Raw genomic sequence first — 20189 nt, 5'->3', positions numbered from 1 at the left:
TTTTTATGGATATCTTTGAGAAATGGCTTTCTTCTTGCCACTCTTCCATAAAGGCCAGATTTGTGCAGTGTACGACTGATTGTTGTCCTATGGACAGACTCTCCCACCTCAGCTGTAGATCTCTGCAGTTCATCCAGAGTGATCATGGGCCTCTTGGCTGCATCTCTGATCAGTTTTCTCCTTGTTTGAGAAGAAAGTTTGGAAGGACGGCCGGGTCTTGGTAGATTTGCAGTGGTCTGATGCTCCTTCCATTTCAATATGATGGCTTGCACAGTGCTCCTTGAGATGTTTAAAGCTTGGGAAATCTTTTTGTATCCAAATCCGGCTTTAAACTTCTCCACAACAGTATCTCGGACCTGCCTGGTGTGTTCCTTGGTTTTCATAATGCTCTCTGCACTTTAAACAGAACCCTGAGACTATCACAGAGCAGGTGCATTTATACGGAGACTTGATTACACACAGGTGGATTCTATTTATCATCATCGGTCATTTAGGACAACATCGGATCATTCAGAGATCCTCACTGAACTTCTGGAGTCAGTTTGCTGCACTGAAAGTAAAAGGGCCGAATAATATTGCACGCCCCACTTTTCAGTTTATTTGTTAAAAAAGTTTAAATTATCGAATAAATGTTGTTCCACTTCACGATTGTGTCCCACTTGTTGTTGATTCTTGACAAAAAAAATAATTTTCATATCTTTATGTTTGAAGCCTGAAATGTGGCGAAAGGTTGCAAGATTCAAGGGGGCCGAATACTTTTGCAAGGCACTGTAAATTTGCGACTGAAGAGGCACCAATTTCATAGAGTTGGGGGAAATTATGCCTATTCGCCCCAAACAGTCAAAAGGAATTTGACGTCTAGCACTGTTAACGGCATGGAAAGACGTGAATTCAAAGCCGATCCTCCCGGTTTAAATGTCTATCGTCAATGGCGTCAATTTTCATTCACTTTGTGTCTATTTTTCGGATATAGAATTTACACCTCAAAATGTTAGTGACTTTTCCTTTGGTTTCGTCTAATGAAAAATAAAAGTGTGCATTTGACATGTGAACATCAAAAGGCAAAAAATGGCATCCCTGAAGGCAACACGCCTTCGCCACGTGTTCATTCATCACAGCTGTCAAGTCGCGGTCAGCGGCGGGACACATTAGACCACCGCCGTCAACACCATCAATCACTGATGTCGTCAAGTGACGCCATCTTATCCACACGTGCAAAGACAAACAACTCTTAGCTACGTTATAAGTACCTTCTCTAAATCATTGTCTGCCATTGACGGGGATAGACGTCCAATTCATTTGAACTAGCAGGGCTGGCAGCAAATTAACATTCATTCATTCGCTGCCAGGCTTACTCGTTCAAATGATATATCGTCACACCCCTACACAACACACATGGATTAACTAATAGTACTGATTTCTGAAAACAAAAACTTTTTGTACATAATAATGTTCATGAAATTCTCCCAAAATGAGCATTTTCATCTATTTTTTCCTCTGGTACAGCTCTTGTCCTGATTGCAAAGGATGACCTAATCAACTGTCTGGGAATGTTAAATTGTAATTTGCTGATTGAGATGTGCGAGCATCATGTAACAGATGCCTTCACCAGGTAAATCAAGCGTTTTGGTGTTGCGGGTGATGTTAATTGATGCAGATGCCTGGATTCGCACTTATCGCGCCACCTGGTTGCCAGCGGTTGCCACCATCCAATTATCATTGGCGGGGGCAATGGGCGTCTTGTTAGCGCTAATGGCGCCTGGCATCACGGGAGCGGGGTTAGTGCGTCGATGAGTCAGCGCCGCGTCGGAGACGTTAAGCTGCTTGCTATTCAGAAAACGTGTATGGGGGGCGGACGCTGAAGATCGACTGGGAAAACTGCGATCTAGAGTGAGAAATGTCAAAGTGCTCATCAGTCAAAGGTGGTAAAATACCATACAAAAATTTTGGAACTAAAAGGTCAATTAATTTTAGCTGTTGCCTGCAAACATTTTCGACACTAACAACTAGGGTCCAGCTCAACAGCAGTTTCTTTAAACCGATCCTAGGCGGCTTGCCAAGATATTGACCTGCTGCCGCCTAGCATAGGTTTAAAGACACTGCTGATGGGCTGGGATTGAATATAGGTACGACGTTGGGAATTCATTCCACACCTCTGTGACATAACAATCTGACCAGAAGCAGAATGTGACAAAATCATGCCAGTCGTCATACTAGCTTCGCTTGCTAGCTAACACTGCAAATCTCCCATTCCAGTCCAACCGTGTCATCACCCCAAGCGTGCATTGCGTCATCAAGAGCAAATGCAACCTTCTCTTTCAACTAATTTTTAAAATGTTATGAAAAAGGAAAACGTTAAGAGGGGTTTGAATATCAAATTACTATAAATCATACTAAAAATTATCTATTAAGAACTACAAGTCTTTCTTTCCGTGGTTCCTTTTAAAACAATACTGCATATTGATACTTGGTGGCAGCATATCGACAACCTTTTGGGCTACAAAGTATCGCGATATATCACCTTTTCAATATACCGAAGTATGAAAAAGTGTCTGAACCTTTTGGAATTTCTAACATTTCTGCATAAAATCACTGTAAAATGTGATGATTTTTGTCAAAATCACACAGATGAAAAAACACTGTCTGCTTTACCTAAAACCACCCAAACATTAATAAGTTTTCATATTTTAATGAGGATAGCATGCAAACTATGACAGAAGGGGGGAAAATAAGTAAGTGAACCCTCTACCTAAGGAGACTTAAAAAGCAATTGAAACCAATTTTTACCAAACAATTCAAGTCAAGTGTGTGCCCAAACACTGATGAGTGGTTTAAAGCTACCCTGCCCACAATAAAACACACACCTGGTGAGAATTGTCTTGATGAGAAGCATTGTCTGATGTGCACGATGGCTCGGGGAAAAGAGCTGTCTGAAGACCCGCGATCGGGGATTGTGGATTTGTATAAAGCTTGGATGGAAAGGATACAACACCATCTCTAAAAGTCTGGATGTTCATCAATCAATAGTTTTCTATAAATTGAGAGTTTGGCAATGTTGCTTCTCTCCCAAGGAGTGGCCGTCCACCAAAGATGATGGCAAGAGTTCAGCGCAGGATACTCAGAGAGGTAAAAAAAAATAATAATAATAACCATAGAGTGTCTTCTAAAGACTTACAGAAAACACTGGCACAGTCCAATATCTATGTGCACACATCAACTATATATAAAACTATGGCCAAGAATGGTGTTCATGGGAGGACTCCACGGACGAAGACACTGCTGTCTAGAAAAAAAAAAAAACATTGTTGCTCGTTAAATGTTTTCAAAAAGGTACTTGGACACTCCACAGAAGTTGTGGCAAAAGATTGTGTGAACTGAGAAAAACAAAGTTGAATTGTTTGGCAGTAACACACAACGCCATGTGTGGAGGAAAAATGGAACAGCTCACCAACATAGACACCTTATCCCAAACGTGAAGCATAGTGGAAGGAGCATCATGATTTGGGGCTCTTTTGTTGCTTCAGGGCCTGGACAACTTGCAATCATTAATGAAAGAATGAATTCAAAAGTTCATCAAGATGTTTTGCAGGAAAACTCAGCTCAGAATACTCAGAGAGGTAAAAAAGAACCATGAAGTGTCTGCTAATTACTTACAGAAATCACTGGCACAGTCCAAAATCTATATATAAAACTATGGCCAAGAATGGTGTTTATAGGAGGACTCAACGGAGGAAGCCACTGCTGTCTAAGAAAAACATTGTTGCTCGTTTAATGTTCGCAAAAAGGCACTTGGACACTCCACAGAAGTTTTGGCAAAATATTTTGTGGACTGATGAAACTAAAGTTGAATTTTTTTGGGAGTAACACATAACGTCATGTGTGGAGGAAAAATGGAACGGATCACCAACATGAATATCTCATCCCCACCGTGAAGCATGGTGGAGGGAGCATCATGATTTGGGGCTGTTTTGCTACCCCAGGGCCTGGACAACTTGCCATCATTAATGGAAGAATGAATTCAAAAGTTTATCAGGATGTTTTGCAGGAAAACCTTGAGGCCGTCTTTCAGACAGTTGAAGACAAAAAGAGGATGGATGCTGCAACAAGACAATGATCCAAAACACAGAAGCAAATTAACTTCAGAATGGTTTCAGAATAACAAAATACACGTTCTGGAGTGGCCAAGTAAAATCCATACTTGAACCCCATTGAGATGCTGTGGCATAACCTAAAGACAGCGATTCATGCCAAACATCCCAGGAATCTGACTGAACTACAGCAGTTTTGTCGAGAAGAATTGGCCAAAATTAGTCCTGATCGATGTGCCACACTGATGTGCAGCTACAGGAAGCGTATGGTTGAAGTTATTGCTGCCAAAGGGGGGGGAGGGGCACAAAATATTAAATGTGATGGTTTACTTACTTATTTTTCCCCTCTCTGTCATTGTTTGCGTACTATCCTCATTGAAATATGAAAACTTATGAATGTTTGGGTGGTTTTAATTAAATCATTTGCTCCCAAAAATGAATAAATATGTTCTATTTTTAATTGTTTCAGTGTCCCAAAGACGCATTTAAAGGTCTTTTACTTTTTTTTTTTTTTTACACAAGACATCTCTGTGTTCTGATTCAATTTAGCTCCAAAGCACAAAGCTGAAAATCGATTTCAAAGCAATAAAACTGGCCACTGGAGGGCAGTAGCGCATTTGGTAAGACCCGCAACCCGATTAAACGGAACCAAAGGCCATGCCGCACAGCCGGGGCGCCGGCGGAAGACGACCGAATGGATGACCAGGAGGACGTCTCGGACACCAAGCGAGCGAAGTCCGAGCAGGACGACAGGGAGGACGTCCGGGACGCCAGGCGACAAACGACCAAGTGCGACGACCAGGTGGACATCCAGGATGCCAGGCGGCAGACGACCGAGCAGAACAACCGGGAGGACGCCCGGGATGCCAGGCGCTGAACGACTGAGCAGAACGACGGGGACCACCAGTGCAGCGGACGATGCCGTTGAGTCAGTGCTGCTCGCCGAGCAGAGCCCCTCGACCGCTCGCGTCCCCCGCTACCCTCAAATGTCCCGGGATTCAGCCGGAAACGTGCATGGCCAAACCAGTTCCCCCCCAGGAACACAACACGCCCCACACAATTCCCCAGGTGAACTCCGCCAGGAGGCAATGGTCAACACAAAATGAGACTCAAAAATATCCATCTTGATGAGACAGGCGGCGATGAGGGAAAAGTTTACACCGGCTGTCGCTGCCACAACTGCGCCATCTCTCAGTTCAATAGTTTAGTTATGTGTAAATAAATTGTTACTTTGCTATCAAAAGTTCGATTTGTCTTGTTGTTTATGTTATTTTGTAGAAGGAAGACATTATTCAGATGTTTGGGATGTCACAAAAGCAAAAAATAGCTGTGTTGAAGTCAAAGTTAATTCTGAAATGTATGCTTTTACAAAAAATTTCTCTGTTTTTTCATCAGAAATTGGAAAATTTCTCAAACTAAGCCATTTTCTAATGCTGATTTCTAATGAATGGAAAAAGATATGAACTTTTTTTTTTTCCTGCTGAAAGAAGGGTTTTTCTTTTCGTGGGTTCCATGTTAACAGTGGGGAGAACAAGTATTTGATACACTGCCAATGGGTTTTCCCATTGGCAGTGTAATTGCAATAGAACAGCATTTTTTGTGGGCCTTGCAAAATCCACTAAAACGGCCGGGAGCGAAGGGGGTTGCACCGGTGAAAATGGCTGGTAGTGAATGAGTTAAAGCAGACACTGTTACAGTGCCTTGCAAAAGTACACTGCACAAATCTGGCCTTTATGGAAGAGTGGAAAGAAGAAAGCCATTTCTCAAAGATGTCCATAAAAAGTCTCGTTTAAAGTTTGCCACAAGCCACCTGGGAGACACACCAAACATGTGGAAGAAGGTGCTCTGGTCAGATGAAACCAAAATTGGAACTTTTTGGCCACAATGCAAAACGATATGTTTGGCTGTGTTGCTTTTACGCCAAACATATCGTTTTTCATTGTGGCCAAAAAGTTCAGCTTGTGCTGTGTTTCACCAGGCAGTAAAATGACATTTGTGTATCTGAACACGAGCTCTGTTTTCTTGTATTCTTCTCTTTATTGGTGCTAAAATTAGGGTGCGTGTTATAAACGGGTATAATAATTTTCCCTAGATTTTACAAGTAAATTTGGGGTGCGCGTTATACACCGGTGTGCCTTATATTCGGGAAATTACGGTAATGTTAGCATGAAGAACATGCTAACAAGATTACCAAACCATCAGTGTCACTCCAAAACACCAAAATAACATGTGAAATAATATCATAATGTGTTAATAATTTCACACATAAGTCGCTCCTGAGTATAAGTCGCACCCCCAGCCAAACTATGAAAAAAAACTGCGACTTATAGTCCTAAAAATAAGATAATAGACTAAACTAAACCATAGACTTCATAATATATTGACGGGACACGGGGCGCAGGACCGATCAATTGGGGGCCTACAGTGCCCTCCATAATTATTGGCACCCCAGGTTAAGATGTGTTTTTGAGCTTCTGATAATTTTTTTAAATTCAAATAATATGGGACCTTAAAGAGCATATGACACGAGAAAAAAAGTCTTAAATGGCATTATTATGTGAATTAGAATCATATTTTGAGACGATTCGACTATATACAACAATTTAGCAAAGCGCAGATGACGAGAAATTAGTCTTTTAATCTGCCGGTTAGCCACGCCTACCATTATAGGGCTTTAGCGTCCCCAACAGGTGGATGACGTCAGCAGTAGACTGGGCTCATCGGTTTTACTATTCAGCCCATTGAGGGGGAATTATTCAGAACGAGGAAAACGCGACGAAGAGAGCCGCAAAATGTCATTGTTTCAGTCTCTCTACTGCAATATTTTTACAGGATATTCTTTTTATCCAAGTATTTTTCCCCAATAGCTATATAAATGGCTTGAGAAGGACCAGTCAGCCCGTCGAGGGGGAACTATTCACAACGAGGAAAACACGACGAAGAGAGCGACAAAATGTCATTGTTTCTGTCTCTTTACTTCAATATTTTTACAGCATATTCTTTTTATCCAAGTATTTTCCCCAATAGCTATATAAATGGCTTGAGAAGGACCAGTCAGCCCGTCGAGGGGGAACTATTCACAACGAGGAAAACGCGACGAAGAGAGCGGCAAAATGTCACTGTTTCTGTCTCTTTACTTCAATATTTTTACCGGATATTCTTTTTATCCAAGTATTTTCCCCAATAGCTATATAAATGGCTTGAGAAGGACCAGTCAGCCTGTCGAGAGGGAACTATTCACAACGAGGAAAACACGACGAAGAGAGCGGCAAAATGTCATTGTTTCTGTCTCTTTACTTCAATATTTTTACAGGATATTCTTTTTATCCAAGTATTTTCCCCAATTGCTAAATAAATGGCATGGTCATGACAAATAACAGTCTTGTGCTGAATGGAATATGAAATAATAAAAATGCATTTATTCAGGACGACATGGCAAAATTACTCCATAATGGTCAAAACTGTCGACTTCACCTTTTCTGTCGCACCTCCCGAACGATATTTTATGACACCTAAATCGGACATATGTCATTTCCCTTCCCCGGCTTCGGAGAATGTAAACAAACCAGAAGGCGTGACAGCTAGCCGACATGCTAACCCGAACCGAGTGATGTTTCAAAGTCTTCGAAGCGGAAAATCACACATAACTATGCTGGATTATTTGACATGACGACTCGATTGTCGATTGCCTTCGCGGATCAGCAAACCGCCCGGCGGAGAGCAATTTGCAGTTCGTTCCCCGGAGGAGGGTGGCTGGAGTTGTTGTGCAGCTAACGTGCTGCTGCTAATGAGCATTAGGAGAGCTTTTTACATGCCTATCAATGATCAAACGTAAGTAGTCCTTCATTTAAAGGAAGTTTGTAGTGTTTACTTTGTAATCGCTGTATTCGTATTTGACATAATACAAAACAAGATGTTTACTCACTTCCTCGTAAATCCAATGGTCCCACAGTAAATATCCTTATATTTATGGAGACTAATCTGACCCCATACATACGCCTCTCCCTCATACAGAATGATTTTTCTGCAGCCGTTTGGCTGGTGTGATGCGAAAAATAAACGTATTAATCCGCAAAATCAGCTGAATCCTTCGTCATCATACACAACAGTACACTGTAGCGTGAAGAGGACGTCTTCTACCGTACACGTCACAGCGCCCTCCTCCTCAATGCAAGACCGAAGCCGGAAGTCACTCATTTTCATGGCGCGGGATTAAAACAACAACAAAAAATAGCGATCGCTTCCACACACATCCAAGCGGCCCATATCATTCAGGGGCATAAAATACCGCGTGTATTATGAAATAAACATGCTTTTTCATGTCACAGGCACTTTAATGGAAAAAAAGAGAAAAATCCAACCTTCAATACAAGTGCATTTATTCAGTGGGGAAAAAATCCCACATAAAGAGATAATTATTTGACATCAAATAATGTGTGTCACAATTATTAGCACCCCTGGTGTTAATACTTTGTACAACCCGCTTTTGCCAACAAAACAAGGTCTGGGGACTGAGCTGGCCATGGGAGGAGCTCGATTTTGTGTCTGGTTAACCATTTCTGTGTAGCTTTGGCGATATGTTTAGGGTCATAGTCTTCCTGAGAGACCCAGTGACGACCCATCCTCAGCTTTCGGGCAGAGGGAAACAGATTTTGATTTAAAATGTCCTGGTATTTCAAAGCATTCATGATGCCCTGCACCCTAACAAGGTTCCCAGGGCCTTTGGAAGCGAAACAGCCCCACAGTATCACTGACCCACCCCCATACTTCACAGTGGGTATGAGGTGCTTTTCAGCATGCGCATCTTTCGTGGCACGCCAGACCCACTTAGAGTGTTTGGTTCCAAAAAGCTCAATCTTGGTCTCATCTGACCAAAGCACACGGTCCCAAGCTTCAACTGGGCGACACAGCTAAAAGGGAGGAGGGTTGAGCACTGCCGCTCCAATCCATTTCTTGCTGCATTTTTGGGACTTAAAAAATAGCTAATATCAAACAACAGTATGACGGAAAATTGAACGTGACGTTTTCATACCACGGTGAACCTTGAAACGAGTAACTGTCACATGCTAAATCACAAAAATGTTTTACAGCACAAATGTAGCACAAACAATTGACTTATTTTTTTTAATATAAATTTGCATCTGATGGGGGGAGGGACAACTCAAATCAAGTGTAGTGCAAAATAAAATTTACCCCATAAATATACAGTACAATGTAATATACAGTAAAATTTACCCCATAAACATACAGTACAAAACAATACAAAATAATTAAATAACAGAGTATCGATACTTTTGACAACCCTACTCAATTTAATTAACAGTGATGTGCAGAAGGGATAATTCTGCACTTGTGCGAGTTTATCACAGCACTTGCAAACATCGCAGAGCGGACATTTATTAGCCGGGGTCAGTCCCGTGGGCGTCCTGTCCATTCATGTCAAAGGACTGCGAAAAGAAAGGCGCTACTGGCTCTCGTGGGCGCCCCCGAGAACAAACGTTGATGGATTGATCTGCTCTGTGTGGCCTGGCGCTCAATCAATCTTCTTCACTTTCGGGTTGTGTTTTTTTTAAACTATCTGGAATTTTCCACACGTCTTGTTTGGACCTCACGAGAGTTCCAAGTGCTTTGTTGGCAAATAAGCACTTGGGAGCTGAAAAGGAAGCAGCATTAGCTGGTTCGCTAGCATTGAACTCGAAGGGTCGAAGTGAATGATCGTGTTACCACTGAAGCTACCATTGACGGCACTAGATTTAATTTGGAGTGGGAGAGAATGGCAGCGGATAGTTGAAAACGTTTTTAGAAATTTTGTTTGATTATTATTATTTATTTAATTGCATTTTTGAAATTGTTTTTTCAACGGGATTTAGATGAAATCACTTTTCAAAGACATTTTACATGAAATGTCTGTTCATATAATTAGAAATAAATCAAATTACAGTTTAATGTATATTTTGATATTTTAATTTTAATATAAAGAGCAACAATTAAGACTTATTTATTTTAATTTCATTTTTCTTCAGGATGAAGTAACTCACTGGTTATATTAATTAAAAAAATTTTTTTTTTTTTCATTAAAAAAAAAAAAAAAAAAAAAAAAGCTTTAGTTTTATATTAGTTCCTAAACTATAAATCTAATTGGATTAAAATGGATTATTATTATTATTGTTATGATTATTATTATTATTTTCACACAATTTTTTTTGGGGGGGGGGCATTACTTTTTATGTTTTTTTTTATTTAACATCACAGTTTAAAGCTATTTTCTTTTTTCGTTTTTCTACTAAAACCATATTAAAAAATCATTTTTTATGATAATTATAAATTGCAATACATCGCGTTTTTATATCATTTAGAGTTTATTTTTCATATATTATTTTTAGCTCAAGAGCATAAATATTTTTCTATTTATTTATTTTATTCATCAAATACATATGTTTATACTGGAGTGCCACGTCCAGTTTTGTTGTTCACAATGTTCTTGTTGACAATGAAAATAAAGACCTATTCTATTCTATTCTATTCTATTCTATTCTAAATCTATAATATTTAGTACATGTTTCGACCTTTGGCGGGCGCCGTGTTTTACATGTTCAATGCACTCTGGGAGTGGTGACGCTGTTGGCCTGGACGGGGAGAATAGCTGTGCTAGCTAGTAAGCGAAGCTAGTATGACGACGGGCATGATTTTGTCTCATTATGCTGCTGGTCAGATTGTTTTGTTACAGAGCTGTGGGATGAGTTCCCGACATTGTGTGATGTAGTGTTTCTAAAATTATCCTAGGCGGCTTGCTGAGATATTGACTTATTGCCATTTAACAGTTTGCGTTCTTGACCCCTTCGTTGCGAGTTGCATCCTCGCCTTGGTTTTTTCGTTCTTCTGCCTCTCACCGCGGTTTTCCCTCGTTTATTTATTTTTTAAAATTTGATCCCGACTTACTGTCACAGACCATTTTTTTGTCTCCCTTTTCACGATCATATGTTTGTATGTTCAATAAACCCTGTTACGCAATCCCTGTTATTGCTGTCTGCTTGCTTCCGTATTCGCGGACCATAATAAATTTGTTGGTTTTCATCTAAAGACTTGTTACTGATTGCAGCTAATACCGTAATTTTCGGACTATAATCCGCTACTTTTTTCCCTCACTTTCAATCCTGCGGCTTAAAGTCCAGTGTGGCTTATTTATTGAGTTCTATGGGTTAGTAGGTAACACTTTCTTTGACAGCGGCATCATAAGACTGCCATAAGTCCCTCATATTTGTGACATGACACTATCATGAGCATTAATCACATTATGAATTATTTCACTAACTGCATTTATGTCCAGCTCGGATCTTGACATCCTTTCAAAACTGAGATAAAGTGTTACCAAATACCATAACTAGCAATTAATGAAACAACTGGAACAGTAAGTGAAGAAATAATTAGCACAGAACATGAGTTTGATTGTTATTTACATCTGTAGCACTGCAATGCATGTTAGGAGACATGTTGGACAACAACCGTGTTGACAGCAGGTGGCAGCAGATGTTGATTGTCTCCCCCAAAGAAGCAGTGATGGCCAAATGAAGCTTTTTGACGCAATGAAGCTTTGCAGCTAATTGGTTCAAAGCTTCATGGTGGTTCATTTGATCTTATGACACTCTTATGATGCCACTGTCAAATATAGCATTACCGGTTAATAGATTTTGGTGTAAATAGCCATATGTCAGCTGTGGCTTAATAGTCCAGTGCAGCTTAATCTTGAACAAATGCCGTTTTCATGTAAAATTTGGTGGGTCGCAGGTTATGCGCCTTATAGTCCGAAAATTACAGTAGTTTGAAAAAAAAAAATACACAAATTATCGATGTAGAAAAAAAATAACATGGTCCTTGTGGTGTTAGTTAAAACACAAGAAAGGCAGTGGGTCATTTGACCCAGACCACTTTGATTGGGTCAAGTCACTCACGGCATTTCTGGTGTTTAATGTTATTAAACAGTGTGGACTTGAACGCTGCCTGCATGCAGCGACAGTGTGTAGGATATTTTGGCACAACACCAGTTTTGTCTACGCTTGCCTCATCCAGTCTTTCCTGTTCATTTAGCTTTTGCTGCTTATTTTTGTGAAATATCGACAATGCTGTCCTGCTCAATGTTCCTCCCGGGTTCAAATTGAATGGGTTGAACAGATGACATGTTTATGTCACTAGAGAATACTCTGAAAGCCCAGCAGCACTGCCCGTTGACGTCATCGCCCACAGTGCATTGCTGTGTCAACAACAATGGCGGCCTACTAGCTTAACTAATTTTACAAATTTTATTTTATTTTACGAAAACATGAAGAGATGTTTAAATATCAAATTATTACTATGCATTATTACTAGGGGTGTCAAACGATTAAAATTTTTAATGGAGTTAATTACAGTTTAAAAATTAATCGTGATTAATCGCAATTAATCGAAATTCAAACCATCTATCAAATATGCCATATTTTTCTGTAAATTATTGTTGGAATGGAAAGCTAAGACACAAGATGGATATATCCATTCAACATACGGTACATAAGTACTGTATTTCTTTATTATAACAATAAATCAACAAGATGGCATTACCATTATTAACATTCTGTTAAAGCGATCCATGGATAAAAAGACTTGTAGTTCTTAAAAAATAAATGTTAGTACAAGTTATAGAAATTACCTGTATATATTAAAACCCCTCTTAATGTTTTCGTTTTAATAAAATTTGTAAAATTTTCAATCAAAAAATAAACTCGTAGCCCGCCATTGTTGATGTCAATAATTACTTACACAATGCTCATGTGTGCTGAAGCCTATAAAATCAGTCGCACCCAAGCGCCAGCAGAGGGCGCCAAAACTCCGCAAAACACACCAGGTACACATTTACCTGTGCTGTCATTTTAATCTCTTTGAGCGGGGCATTTGTGCGTTAATTGCGTCAAATATTTTAACGTGATTTATTTAAAAAATTAATTACCGCCCGTTAACGCGATAATTTTTACAGCCCTAATTATTACTCATACTAACACTTAAGAACTACAAGTCTTATTAACCATGGTTCCCTTTAACATCAAAGCTGTTGTTTTTAAATTAGTTTTTCTACTCAAATCACATTTTAAAATATTTTTTTCATGATAATTTACCTATAATTTGCAATATATTGCATTGTTATATCATTTATGGTTTATTTTTTTACATTTTTGTTTTACTGTTCAAATCACAATCTTAAAAGATTTCAAATATTTGATGTTTTTTTTAAATAAAAAAGTTCCATCACCGTTTGAAGAAGTTTCATTATGAAAATATCTTAAATTGACTTCATAAAAAAGGACAAAAATTCACACTTACAATGGTTTCTAAATAATTATGTCTCTAAAGTCACCCAAAACTCCTTGAAATCGCTTTCACAAGCTCTCAGCAATTACTCGCTCCCTCCCACTTAAAAAAGGTTGGACAACTAGGGCCGCCAATGGCGACCACTGAGTGAAAGCAAACCCATTTCATTCAAATGAACTAAACTGACCGTTTCAGGAATTGCATATCAAGTTTGGTGTCAACATGTATTATTCATCACTATTTATGTCTAGTCGCTTTGCTGAAATGATGACCTTGTATATTTTATTCATTCGTCTCCAAATATGAATGTCATAAATGTTTCTCCCGCAACGAGCATTAGGCAGCTACGGCGCTGACGCTCATAAATCACGGCGGGCCGACACTTGCTAACGTTGTCTGCTGTGCTTCCAGGTGGCCTGAGAGGAGCATCCATCATCGACTCGCTGGACACGCTCTACATTATGGGACTGTTGGATGAGTACAATGATGCCAAGGAGTGGGTCCGAAACAGCCTTGACTTAACCTCGGTAAGACTGCTAAATTAAAACTAAAGTAAATGTTTGCGGTTACTGAAAAAAAAAACTGTTGTCCCGATTACCGTTATTTTTGCACTATAAGGAGCACCTGACTATAAGCCGCCACCCACCAAATTTGACACGAAAACAGCATTGGTTCATAGATATGCCACACTGGACTATAAGCCACAGCTCTTCTCACTGTATTATGGGATATTTACACCAAAAGATATTAACCGGAAACACTTTAATTGACAGCGGCATCATACGCCTGCCATAAGACCAAATGAACCACAATGAATTGTTGAACCAGTTGGCTGCAAAACATTTCTTCAAGAAGCTTAATTTGGCCATCACTGTTCCCTTGGGAGAGACAGTCAACCTCTGCTTTCACCTGCTGTCAACACTGTTATTGTCCAACATGCCTCCTAGCATGCATTGCAGGGCTAGAGATGTAAATAACAATCAAAAGTTATGTTCTGTGTGAAGTAAATCTTCAGTTACTGTTCCAGTTGTTTCATTAATTGCTAGTTATGGTATTTGGTAACACTTTATTTGACATTGGCGCCATAAGACTGTCATTACACAATCATAATTATGACATGACACTGTTATGAGCATCAATGAATGCTTATAACAGATGTCATTTAGTGTTATCCGGCAAATTATCTCACTTTTAAATGGATGTAAAAGATCCAAGATGGACATAAATGGAGTAGGTAACATAATTTGCCAGATGACACTTGACTCATTCACTCCCAGCCATTTTCACTGGAGCAAGGTCCTTCGCTCCCGGCCGTTTTACTGGATTTTGACTGATTTTGCAAGGCCCACAGAAAATTCTGTTCTATTGCTATATAATCATGGAACCGACCAAAAGAAAGATTAGATTTCTATCAGCAGGGAAAAAAGTAAATTCATCTTTTTCCATTCTTTAGAAATCAGCATTAGAAAATAGCTTAGTTTGAGCAATTTTCCAATTTCTGATGAAAAAACAGAGAAATTGAGCTTTTTGTGAAAGCTTACATTTCAAACATAATTTACTTCAACACAGCTATTTTTTTGCTTTAGTTACATCCCAAACATCTGAATAATGTTTTCCTTTTACAAAATAACATAAAAAACAAGACAAACAGAGCTTTTGATAGCAAAGTAACAGTTAATTTACACATAACTAACTGAGAGATGACGCTGTTGTGGCCGCGACAGCCGGGGTAAACCTTTCCCTCATCGCCGTCTGTCTTTGCTCGGCGAGCAGCACGGACTCATCGGCATCGTCCTCTGCACTGGTGGTCCCGGTCGTTCTGCTTGGTCGTCCAGCGCCTGGCATCCTGGGCGTCCTCCCGGTTGTTCTGCTCAGTCGTCCGCCGCTTGGCATCCTGTACGTCCATTCGGTCGTCTTCCGCCGGCGCCCCGGTCGTACGGCCAGCCGTTCGTTCCGTTGAATCGGGTTGCGGGTCTTACCAAATGCGCTACTGCCATCCAGTGACCAGTTTTATTGCTTTGAAATTGATTTTCAGCTATGTTCTTTGGAGCTAAATTGAATCAGAACCCGGAGTGCCTCTTGTAGGAAAAAAAAAAAAAAAAAAAACGTAAAAGACGTATAAATATGTCTTTGGGACACTGACACAATTAAAAATAGAATGTATTCATACGTTTTTGGCAGCAAATGAGTTAACTGACAGTGGCATCATACGACTCTCATGAGGCCAAATGAACCACCATCAAGAAGCTTCATTTCGCCATAACTGATCCCTTGAGGGAGACAGTCAACCTCTGCTTTCACCTGCTGTCAACACTGTTGATGTCCAACATGCCTCCTAACATGCATTGCAGTGCTACAGATGTAAATAACAATCAAACTTTTGTTCTGTGCTAATTATTTCTTCAGTTACTGTCCCAGTTGTTTCATTAATTGCTAGTTATGGTATTTGGTAACACTTTATCTCAGTTTTGAATTGATGTCAAGATCCGAGCTGGACATAAATGGAGTTAGTGACATAATTCATAATGTCATTAATTCCCATGATAGTGTCATGTCACAATTATGAGGGACTTATGGCAGTCTTATCACACTGCTGTCAAAGAAATTGTTACCTATTAACCTATTAAATCAATAAATAAGCCACACTGGACTTTAAGCCGCAGGATTCTAAGTGAGGGGAAAAAAGTAGTTTTTTATAGTCCGAAAATTACGGTATTAGCTGCAATCAGTATGACTGCCTCTTGGCATGCATTGCAGCACTACAGATGTAAATAACAATCAAAATTAATGTTCCTTGCTAATTATTTCTTCAGGTACTCTTCCAGTTGTTTCATTAATTGCTAGTTATGATATTTGGTAAAACGTTTAATGACAGTGACGCCATAACTCAATCATTAGACAATCCTAATTGTGACATGACACTGTTATGAGCATTAATGAATGCTTGTAAAAGATGTCCTTCAGTATTGTCCGGCAAATTATCTCTTTTGAATGCATGTAAAAGATCCAGGTTGGACATAAATGGAGTTTGTAACATAATTTGCTGGATGAAACTTAATAACATCTGTCATACGCATTCAGTAATGATCATGATAGGTTCATGTCATAATTATGACAGTCTTATAACAGTCTTATGACGTCGCTATCAAATAAAGTGTTACCTATTAACCCAAATAAATCAAGTAAGCTGCACTGGATTATAAACCGCAGGAATCAAAATGAAGGAAAAAAGTAGCAGCTTTTAGTCTCAAAATTACGGTAATCGGATTAGGAACATTTAATGCGTTACAGAATACATTTTAGGAGATGTAAAACAAAGGCTTGCTAAGATTGCAGTTTCAAAAGAGCAGTAAATGCAAATAAGGTGTTTTTTCAAACTATACAGAATTGCACTTTAATTTAAATAAATGGTCATGATGATTAATCCCTTTAAATCAATTCAAATTCCTGAGCTTAGCCGCAAGCGCTATAAAAATAAATAAATAAATGAGGCTATAAATACAACAAGAGAACAATTGGCTAACTTGCGTAACAAATTGTTCAAACACATATTTCCACAAAAAACAGTAAAATATACCAATAAACAAAATTCTGAATGCATTACAAAAAACATTAGCTCAAACAAAAACCTACTTTATGTTGGTCTTAACAGGGAGAAGCTGAACTCAGCCATGTTAAATGACATATGTCATATTCACTGTTGCCATTAGAGGGCAGTGTATCCACCCAAATTAATAAAACTAAATGCAAACGCGTTCAAAACAAACCATTACAGCGTCACTTTAATTAACCGAATACTTGAAGCAGCAAAATTTGATTCGAAGCTTTTTTTCTAATCGATTTATTCAAGTTAATCGATTAATCGTTGCAGCACTAATGATATATACAGTCGGGGATTTACCATATTATGGCTGATTGTATTGTGATGCCCCATTGGATGCTTTAGTAATGATAAATGTAACAACCAGTCGGGACCTGGCAGCTTCAGGAATACAGCGTTAGGTGGGTCCCACACTTTTCTGTATGGTGGGGCTGCTGAGGTGGGGCCTTCTCTTTGTCTGGACTGTCGGTGGTGGGGGGGTGCTCTGGTCTTGTTCCACTCTGCGGCGGCCTCTTGGCATTCTCCCACTTCTGCCCTTCTCTCCCCTTTGTACTCGGGAATCCTCCTTGGGCCCCTGCGCAGATCGCCAGCCAGATGCTGAAGGGACATCGGAGTGTCACTCCTTCCAGATGGGGATCTGCTCCTGCCCTGGGCCTAGTGGACCATGGGAGTCCTGTGGTGTGCAGCGTTAATGGCTGGGGGGTCCGGTTGGGTGAGCCATTCGGGGCGGAGGCATATCCCCTCGTCCTTTTCCTGAGAGTTGGTTGTTGGGGGCGAGGATGGTCTGAGGGAGCGCCCTGGATAACGGTGGCCCCTTTGCTGGAGCTGCAATGGAGGTGTCACCCCTATCAGGTGGGGATTCTCTCCTGCCCCAGGCATGGCGGCAATGAGGGTCCCGTGATGTGCCGAGTCGGTTGGGGGGTTGCAGTGGTAGCTGGGGCGTCCAAATGGACGGGCCGTGAGGGGCGGAGGCATATCCCTTCCTCCTTTCCTTGAGGAGTGGTGTTGGGGGCACGGATGGTCTGGTGGACTGCCCTGGATATCGGGGGTGACAGTGGCCTCTTTGCCGGAGCTGCAAGGGGTGTGCCGTGCACGCTCCTCCCCCCCGATTGGCGAGGGCGGTGCCCGGGCTAAGGCATAGCCCCCGCGCAGTATTTCCACTTTTCTGCAGGACTACCACATGTCTGAGTGGGTTAACTCATGAATAGGTGCAATTAGACACACTTAGGGGCAGTTTACATGGCGACTCTGCGACACCAAGACGCAATGACTGAGTAGCGCAATGGTCTCGCGTGCATATGTTGTCGGCGAAGACGAAAAATTCTGAATCCTGCCTCCAAAGTGGAAGAATTCGATTGCGGGGGATTGAGGAGGGCTTGCTCCGCATGCACATCAAAAGCTCCCGCGGCGCGAGACCACGCCGATAACGTAAGCACTCCTACACGTCACATTGGGCGTGCGCAGCGGTGCTACTAAACATTAAAAACAGCAAATATGGCGGAATGTCGGCTTTAATTTACTGTTTTAATAATATTTTTGAATGAAATATGTTGAATGTTTCCATTTTTGTGCCTTTTTGAACAAAAGAAAAATGCCATTCTTTCGAGTGGGCGGGCATATTTTTTTTCCGGGCTGACGAGCTTGGTGGGGTTAAAGTGCATCATTCGCTGTCGCCTTGTAAATCTGCACTGCCCCCAAGGGCCTGGAATGAATACTACATCGTTTTCATGCAGAATTTTGACATTGTTCGAATGGAGACGGGCCCATATAAATGCACATTTGAAATTTTTCGTATTCTCGGAGAGTCACCATGTAAACGGCCCCTTAGGTAAATTAGATTGTTGGCCCAGGATTAGCGATCAGTTATCATAGAATAGAATGTCAACTAGACATGTGCCGGTTACCGGTTTCACGGTTTACCGTGGTGTGAAAACGTCGCGGTTTCAAAACCACTAAAATTTTCCGTCATACCTCAGTACGGTATTCGTTATTTTTCATGTGCCAAAATGCAGCCGAAGTGGCTTGGTGCGGCAGCGCTCACCCTTCCCCTGTTTGTTGCCGTGAGTGTTAGTGACTCTATTCTGCTAAACAGCCAGCAAACCCAAAAACAAACCCTCCAAACACAATGCGTACTTTTCTTCAATTTATTGAGCTCTCAAATCGTGGTGAAATATGCAAATGAATACATTTAAAACGTTATACAATTGTATTTTTCCACATGTGAGTAGGTTCAACAGGATAGCAGTAGCACCATGAAAAAGGTCGCCAAAAATAAAACATACATTTTCCTTTCAAATTCAATATACAAACTAAAACTTACAAAGATGAATGTTAGCCTAGGCTAAGCTGGGAGAGAAGCTTCGTCGATGTTTTATGTCTCACAGCCGCTGAGTGAGAAACATGCTTGAATGAAGGGGGGGAAAAAAAAAAAAAAAAAAAGGATCGCGTTAAAGATCGCTAATTGCGAAAGGAGGTCTTACTCCTCACTTTTTGTTTTAGATGAAACCTTTCCTCAACAATATTTACATTTTAACTAACTTATACATTTTTAACTAACTTATTAACTTATGAATTCTTTGTTCTTTTTTAACACAAAGGCATGACATCATGTAGAAGAAAGTTGACACAGTGGCTGAAAATGGCGAAACTTCAGCTTCTCCCCCTCAAAAAAAGTCATACAGTATATATTTTTAATTTTATTTAGAAGTATTTTTAGTTTTTTATAGCAATTATTTTGTTCTTGCTCTAATATTGAGCAACTTGAGCTGTGGCTGTGGGTATAGTCTAGGTTCTATTTATTTTAATTTTATATAAAATATTTGTTTTTTTTTTGTTAATTTATTTATTTTCACATTAATTTATTTTCACATTATATTCATGTTCCAATTTGCAAATATGTTCTGGAAAAAAAAAACCTGTTCAATGGAAAAAAGTTTTTATTTTTTTATTTATTTATTTTTTTTTTAAACCCATACATCTCAAAATTTTGGAGCTATAATTGCAATACCGTGATACCGCGGTATTTTTGCTCACGGTTATCGTACCGTCAAAATCTCATACCGGCACATGCCTAATGTCAACATATCTAACTACAGGTGATTTACATAATAATGGCTTACTCACCTCACATTGACAGAATTGTGTACGCTTCACCTCGCGTAATC

General features: G+C 40.0%; 1 protein-coding gene across 2 annotated transcripts in view; it reads left to right on the top strand.

Annotated features, from left to right (window-relative positions):
- The window catches only part of LOC130914353 (mannosyl-oligosaccharide 1,2-alpha-mannosidase IA-like), a 390270-nt gene that overhangs the window by 269606 nt on the left and 100475 nt on the right, over positions 1-20189 (top strand). For both annotated transcript variants that reach the window (XM_057833457.1, XM_057833456.1), the window contains one exon: positions 13836-13951. In XM_057833457.1, the coding sequence (XP_057689440.1) occupies positions 13836-13951 (116 nt within the window). The remainder of the gene's footprint in view (positions 1-13835; positions 13952-20189) is intronic.

Source organism: Corythoichthys intestinalis, chromosome 4 (assembly GCF_030265065.1).
Source record: "Corythoichthys intestinalis isolate RoL2023-P3 chromosome 4, ASM3026506v1, whole genome shotgun sequence".
Classification (NCBI taxonomy): Eukaryota; Metazoa; Chordata; class Actinopteri; order Syngnathiformes; family Syngnathidae; genus Corythoichthys; species Corythoichthys intestinalis.
The sequence above is the reverse complement of the archived record's forward strand: the minus strand, read 5'-3'. Positions and strand labels throughout refer to the sequence as shown.